This window comes from Ipomoea triloba, chromosome 3, assembly GCF_003576645.1.
Source record: "Ipomoea triloba cultivar NCNSP0323 chromosome 3, ASM357664v1".
NCBI classification, from domain to species: Eukaryota; Viridiplantae; Streptophyta; class Magnoliopsida; order Solanales; family Convolvulaceae; genus Ipomoea; species Ipomoea triloba.
Genome location: NC_044918.1, coordinates 28,829,149 through 28,836,942, shown reverse-complemented (window position 1 = coordinate 28,836,942; position 7,794 = coordinate 28,829,149). Strand labels below are relative to the sequence as shown.

General features: G+C 30.8%; 1 protein-coding gene across 1 annotated transcript; it reads right to left on the bottom strand.

The window, feature by feature from the left end:
* Positions 1–3,795: 3,795 nt before the first annotated feature.
* Positions 3,796–6,445, bottom strand: LOC116013172 (putative late blight resistance protein homolog R1A-10). The gene is made up of 2 exons (XM_031252822.1): positions 4,088–6,445; positions 3,796–3,996 (listed from the first exon to the last, which is right to left on the bottom strand). Exons 1-2 carry the CDS (start codon positions 6,443–6,445, stop codon positions 3,796–3,798), a joined length of 2,559 nt encoding a protein of 852 aa, XP_031108682.1.
* Between the last annotated feature and the right edge of the window lie 1,349 nt (positions 6,446–7,794).

Sequence of the window (7,794 nt, the reverse complement as noted above, 5' to 3'; positions counted from 1 at the left end):
TATTGAATGTGTACAATTATTTTATTATGTGATTAGTGTAAAAATATCACTCAATATAATAGGAAATTGTATGTTGCCAATTATATCTAAGGCAACATATTCGTAATCGGAGTGATTTTGCATCGATAAAATGGAATCAATATTCAGGACTATAATGGCTCCCAATAAAAGGGTGAGTAAAAAAAGGTATTAAGTGCCATTAATGTGGACTAATAACTTATGTTAATAATAATTTGTTATCTTTTCTTCTCCCAAATTATTATAAATTGTTATCTTGTTAGGACAAAAGAATGAATTTGAGGCTACAGCAAATGTGGTCCGCTGGTCCAGTTAACACTCAAATTATTGTACCACTTTGAATTAATTTTTAATTTAATTTGGTCAATCAATTATGTGAACCATTGACTATACAACCGTAATCTAATTTCGTCATTTATTTACTTTCCGTTATTTTCAAGGTTATTATTAAGTCATTTATCTACTTTCCGTTATTTTCAAGGTTATTATTAAACCTCTTGTTTACTTATTCAACTTTAAAAAAAAAAAATTGAGACTACTATACATGTTTGACTGAGCATCCCATAAAATTAATAAGACGTGCGAATTACAATATATGTTTTATCTCAACTAAAACTTTAATTTGATAATTAAACAGCACATTTATAATTTTATATTATATGCTCAAGGAGCTCCACCTATAAATTAACATCACTTCATTGGTATTGATTATTGAAATAGTGAGTCGTCCATAAACTCAATAATAAAATTTCACTACCTGTTTGACTGAACCACAATGAGCTAGGGAGTCTTAAATTGGCAGAAATTGGTTGCCCATTGAATCATCATTCGATTAAAAATATATATAAAAAGTATTTATTTTCTCCTATATATATCACCCTGCTCTCCTATATTATCTTAATTTAATTATATTAATTGGTATCACTTACCTTTTATTCCAATTTTACTTTATTAAAATATAATCAATCCTGTTATTATTTAAAATTCTTTTATCAATTATAATTATTATAATTAAAATTCGTAATCACAAATACAGTAGGTGAATTGCATTTTTTTAAATTTGTCTTCGTTCTGGGCTGTTGATTTTTGCAAGATCAATGGCTGGGAATTCACCCAATTTTTTACCTTAGCCATATAATCGCACATGATCTCTTGTGTGTATGTGTGTATTACATTTATAGTATTTTTTATAGTATGAAAATATGTATTTTTATTTTTTTTATAGATTTGTGATTACTATTATAATTATACACATTAATTGCAATTATATGTTTACTCAGTAAGAAACTTTATTTTAAAATTTATATAAACTACTCTTAATTTTTAAAAAATCATAAATATTTAGAAATCTACCTAAATACGTAATATATTAGGGACTACTTTAATTCATACAAATTTAGAAATTAAATTATTTTAATTTGTAAATATAATTCACTTAATTATAATAAATTAAATAGCAAATATAATTAAGGAAATGAAATTATAAAATTAACTAATTGTATATCATAAATATTTAAGAATTAAGGATGTGACTAAACCACAGTTTATTTAATTTCTATTTTCTTTCATTCTTTTTCTTTTTGTCGTTATAAAATTTTAAAAAAAAAAACATTAAAAAAAACGTTTAGTTCTAAATTGTTAGGAAGAATGTTATTTATATTTGGATGATGCTAATATTTGCAAAGATAAGCAAGTTAGAACCCTTAATTTTTCGTTGCAAGCATTACGTTGATAGCATAATTTGTAAAAGCCAAAATGGAGTAAGTGATATGAATTTGACGTTTTTTAAAGGCAGAATTACAATCTTTTCCGCCAGAACTGAATTTATTATTTTGTACTAAACCAAACGAAAAGGAAATTGATTCGTCATAGTGAGATACTCCTATAACCCAAACAACAATGTAAGAAATTGACTAAAAATTCTTATACTTAGCACTACAAATTCTAGAACAATGATAATAAAGCAGACATAGTAACGACACCCACCACCGTCGCCTCGTAGTAGGATCCCACAAAGCCTTCCTCGTTGCTCAACACCTCCATCGCGTCGCCAATCCGGTACCCTACCATGTTTACAGTACTCATGGTTGTTGATTTTCCGGGAGAAACCGATTTTAAGAGATAGAGAGAGAAAAATAAAGGTAAAATCCGGCTCAGAATTCACAGGGAATATGAATTATGATTATAAGCCATAGTTTATATAGAAAATAAGGAAGAGAGAGAGAGATAGAGGTGAAAAAGGTAAGAAATTAAGAGGGGTGGAGATGGGGGAGTAGTTTAGGAAATTTGGCTGATTAGTAGGAGAAACAAAAAAAAGGAAAAACATAATTACGCTACTGTTATAATTTATTACCATAAAATTAATATATTAATATGTTATAATTTCCTAGGCTACTGTTAGCCAAAATCCTCTAGGCTAAGATTAGGAAATATTCAATACGGCTATAAGAAATGTAAAATAATATTAATTCTATTTATACTATTACATATATTACAAATATATCACCAAATATATCACACCAATTATATCACACCAATTATATCATCAATTATTCAATCACCAATTAATATTACCATATTATATTACATATTTAACATTTTAATTTAACATCTAACCATAATAGTATTATAGGTGAATAAATAAATAAATAAATAAATATATATATATATATATATATATATATATATATATATATATATATATATATATATATATGCGTGTGTGTGTGTGGATAAATAATAAATCCAATTATTCAATCACCAACATTTAACCATAATAGGCACGCACGGGTGGATAATTAATAAATTAATTAATAAATTAATAATTAATTAATAAATAAATTAATAAATAAATAAAATAACTGATTTTACCAAAATGCCACTAACTTTGGGCGGGAAAGTTTGGAAGGAGGATAATGCTTTTATATATAGTATAGATATATAAGTGAAAAAACAATTTGTAAAAATAAAGTAACATAATTTAATATTTGTGTGAAAATAATTTCAAAAGGTCAAAGGTACAAAATGATTCGTCATCGTCTGAGGTTGTTAGGAGCATTGTAACACACAAATTTATAAGGAATGGGTGAGCAAAAGTTTTTAGAGAAAATAATTTTTTTATTCACCAGTTATCTGTTTTGAGCGTACAATGTATCAATTTTCTTTGTCAAACTTAGAAGAACTCACATCCAAAAAATAATAACTTAAAATGTCATTTTTTTTTATAAAATAATTTTCAACAGTAAGCACAAGGATCAATGGTGATATATACTGATATGTGTAACAAAAAACTATTGATGATAGTGGCTTATCACCATTTGCATCTCACGTCATTGCCTCATTGCTGCACAGCTTGAAAAGCAAGATCCACCGTTCAACGTAACACTAGGACGATGATGCTTTTGCTCACTTTTTCTTGATAAATAATCTTATGAGAATCATAGTTTTGAGGAAAAATTTTATATTGATCAATTCAATTTACAAAATAAAAAAAGATATATGTTTTTATAAGAGTACAAGGCCAGATTAATAGTCTTAATGTATAGTGAGACAGAGAATGAATTTTAATGTGAATAAAATTCTAAGAGAAATAGAAATCATTGAAAAACATCACAGCCGCCGGCCTTCATCATCTTCAATTTCCTTGATTGCTCGATCTGCTTTAATTTTCATTAAATTTCTTCGTTGGACTGATCCTCCTAATATTCTGTAAGCTAAGAAACAAATATTGTCAAAAAAGGGTCAAAAGAAATGAGATTAAAATAAAAGCAAAGACAATCAAACCCTACCAACTCCAAGTGCATAGTCACGAACAACAAGTAGATCATTTCCATACGAGATTTGCTCTTCTTGAATGTTCTTAGCTGACTCCACAAGAGAAAGACAACAATCTTTCAACTCAATCAATTGCAACGTAGTAATGTTTGCAAAGTCTTCGGGGATCATTTCCAAAAGTTGTGGCAGTGATGCAATGCTAAGCTTTGAAGGACAGGAAAATGATCACTCTTCCTTTCCCAGTTCTTCAAATATGCCTCACTGATGAACAACAATTTCAATTTGGGGAACCCACCGTCTCCAGTTTCCCACTCATCTCCATGTAATAGGCTTTGAGAAGTTTGAGTGATTCAAGATTTGGCAACATACTAATGATTGTAATAGCTTCCCAACCGAGTATTGTTTCCACAATTTTCAACTCCTTAAGGCTTTGGGGAAATGAATTAATACTTGGAAGTTCTAATGGTGCGGAGTCAAAATCTTCAACTATTAGTTTCTCAAGCTTAGTTAAGTAGTGGAGAGTATCCCACCAGGTTTTGGTTTGATATTCAAATGTTTCACAGCATCTAATCCCCAACACTTTAACATTTGGAATCTTCAAAACAAATTCTTTGATACACCGAAGATAAGGAACCCAATAAAGAGTGTGTAAATTATGTTGAACTGGGACATCATCAATACTTATTGGGAATAGATAGGGATACTTAATAAACCTCAAATTTTTAGACTCCCATAAACCTTGCAACCATTCACTGCCAACCTTCTCATCACTTTGGATTTCCTCTATACGGCATGAATTTTTAAACTTAACAATTAGAGTTTGTAAGCTGTGATGATTTTTCAGCATCCTTACATACTTAATTTTATTCAAAGCTAGGTACCTTAAGAGAATCAAATCCGAGAAGTCAATGTTTGAAGCCTCATTGAAGCTAATTGTCCTTAGGTCCAGTACCCTTATCATCGTGAAAGACACATTTTGTCTCCAAGATACAGGAATCCCAGGATATCCAGAAGCACCATAAAAGAACAAAAGGGTACGAGATTTGTAGAAATTATAGTTGTCACTGAATTTGGGTCGAAAGTTCACTGATTGAAATGTTAACCAACGGTTTGCATATTCAAACAAAGGCTCGGTGTCACCCAATTCAACAACATTCTCACTCTTTAAACGAAAAGCAGACACAAGCTTCTCTTTTTCTACTTCTCTCAAACACAAGTCAAACAACAAATCGTGCATTCTACATGTCTTAATATTGCCAATGAAACTTAGCTTGCTAATAAGCACTAGATTTCTGTCAATCAGATCTTGTAAGTAATCCATGGCACCCTCTTCCAAACTTGTACCACTATCTTCCCTAACAAATCCTTCGGCAATCCATAAATTGAGAAGATCCTTTGTGGGGATTTCTCTTCTAACTTTAGGAAAGACTCCAAAGTATAAGAAACAAGCTTTTAAATGGTAAGGCAAGTTGTTGTAACTGAGGGTGAGTATGGTTGAGCATTGATCATGAAGATCTGAAGTCATTGGAAAATCCATTGCTGACGCAATACTCTGCCAATTTTCTACTGACTTTTTGGTTTTGGAGAGAAGCCCTGCAGCTACAGTAATAGCAAGTGGTAATCCTTGGCATTTATTAACAATTTGCCTACCAATTTCTTTGACTTCAAGAGGCAATATTATGCTTCCCAACTTTTGGGAAAATAGTTTCCAACTTTCATTTGAATTTAGGAAAGGCAAGTTGCAAACATACTTACCTGAACATCCACTGTAATCTGCTACCTCTTTGAGTCTAGTAGTCAATAATATTCGACTACCGTTGGAATCATCTGGGAAGCATCTTTGTAGATCATCCCATCCTCTTCTGCCCCATATATCATCCACCACAAGAAGATACCTTTGACCCATCAAGTACCGACGTACTTTGTCTGCTAGGTCAACACTGCTTTTCACCTCACTGATTTGTTCATCAGTCATTTGTACAACACAAATGCAGAGGTCGTGGAGAATTCTCCGCAGATCATAATGTTGAGACACGGTTGCCCAACCAAGAACATCAAAGTGGGATCTTATTGATGGATCATCGTAGATGTTTTTGGCCATAGTTGTCTTGCCAATGCCTCCCATGCCGACAATGGATATAACTTGTCGTCGTTGAGTGAAGCGTTGAAGGAGCATCTCCTTCGTCCTCTCCAATTCTTCGGCATGCCCTACCATTGCATCATTATCCAGCTTTGAACCTCCACCAGGTATGATGTGCTCTTGGTTTGATTGGGGATTATATGATAATAACGATATTTGGGTAATGTTTCTTTGCTCAATACACTGAATATGCCTTTCAGTGTCTTCTACAAGACGTTGCAAGATTTGATGGAGTGTTTCATGAGAAGCTCCATTGGAAAGGATCTCCATTACTTCAGATTCAATCTCTTCTTCAGCTCTGAAACTTATTTCTTTAACTCTTGCAATAACATCTCTCTCGGCCTCGCTAACATCGAGCTTTTTCTCAGATTCCTCGAGAAGGGCTACTAAAACAGAAAGCCTTTGATGAAGACACTGGATTTCATCCTTGTAATCAACAACCAAGATTGGTCGTGGCTCTAAGAACTGCAAGTCTAGTGTTCGGAGAAGAGAGATGAGACCAACACAGGCCATCCTTCAATTCACTCTAATCATTTCTTGCTAGCTCTCTAGCTTTAATTTGTGTCATCAAGAATCAACACGTACTTTTAGCTACAGTTGTTTTGATATAATACTTCTGAATTTCAACTTCAAATTTTCAATCTCAACTCAGATAGCTCCTACTTCAATCAATATATTTTAATATTTTCTTGTTATATTTTATTGCCTACTCTACTCTCTAAGCCGACCTTATTTATATTATCATGCACAATTGGAGAGATAATTTCTAGAATTTAAAAAGAATTATATAATCTTAAAATTTGTCATATTATTTGGGAGGTACTAATAATGCATGTGATAATTTCTAGAATTTAAAAAGAATTATATAATCTTAAAATTTGTCATATTATTTGGGAGGTACTAATAATGCATGTGATCAACTTGGAATATACTGAAGAATATCCATTTCACTTAATTGAATTCATTACTTTCAAAAATTACTCAGGTAAAGAAAAATGGTCAAATTGTCTCCTTAAGTCGACCAGATAATGCAATTAGGTCCCCTAAGTAAAATTGTTCAATTGAGTCCAGCAACATGTTAGCAAGTTAGTTATTCTTGTACTAATACGTGTCTTTTTTTTTTTTTTTTTTGCAAGAACACATGTCAACATGAGAATTACGTAACTAACATGCTAAACAAGTTGATTTGGATTCAATTCAACAATTTTACTGGTGAAATTTGAATGAAGTTTTATTTTTTATTATTTAAATGATCTAATTGTACTATTTGATCGACTTAAGGTGCTAATTTAACTTTTTTTTTTCCATCGGGTAATAGTGGACCTAATGAAAACACTGAAGTGCTGTTAAAAATATATATACTTCCCCCATCTCAAAGGATTGTTCAACATCATTTCTTATTAATCAATACAACCTAATTTTAGAGTCTCGTTTAATCAAAAAATAAAATAAAATTTTAGTCTCGTTGAAAACTAAAAAATAATTTTGGAGCTCAATTTATTTTTTGAATTTTTTAATGTTTGGCTATAAAAAATAATAATGAAGTAAACAAAAATATCTATTCACATCAAAATAAAAAGGACGTAATTTGATGGGAAATGTTTACGTGGAAAAATATTTTTCGGTTCTCTTTCTCAAGTTCAACTCTTTTTGAGTAGTGTTAAAATCAGGGCCAGGGCGACGGGGCCCAATTTTTTAATAAATATTTATGTGTAGTTCAATATTTTTATATTGAATAAATTTTTTTTAGAATCTATATATTGGTCTTAATTGTAAGTGAAAATAAAATTTTTGAAAGAATTGACATTGAAATTTGGGTGAATAAATTTATATTTAAATATGCACAGAAATGTCTCTAATTT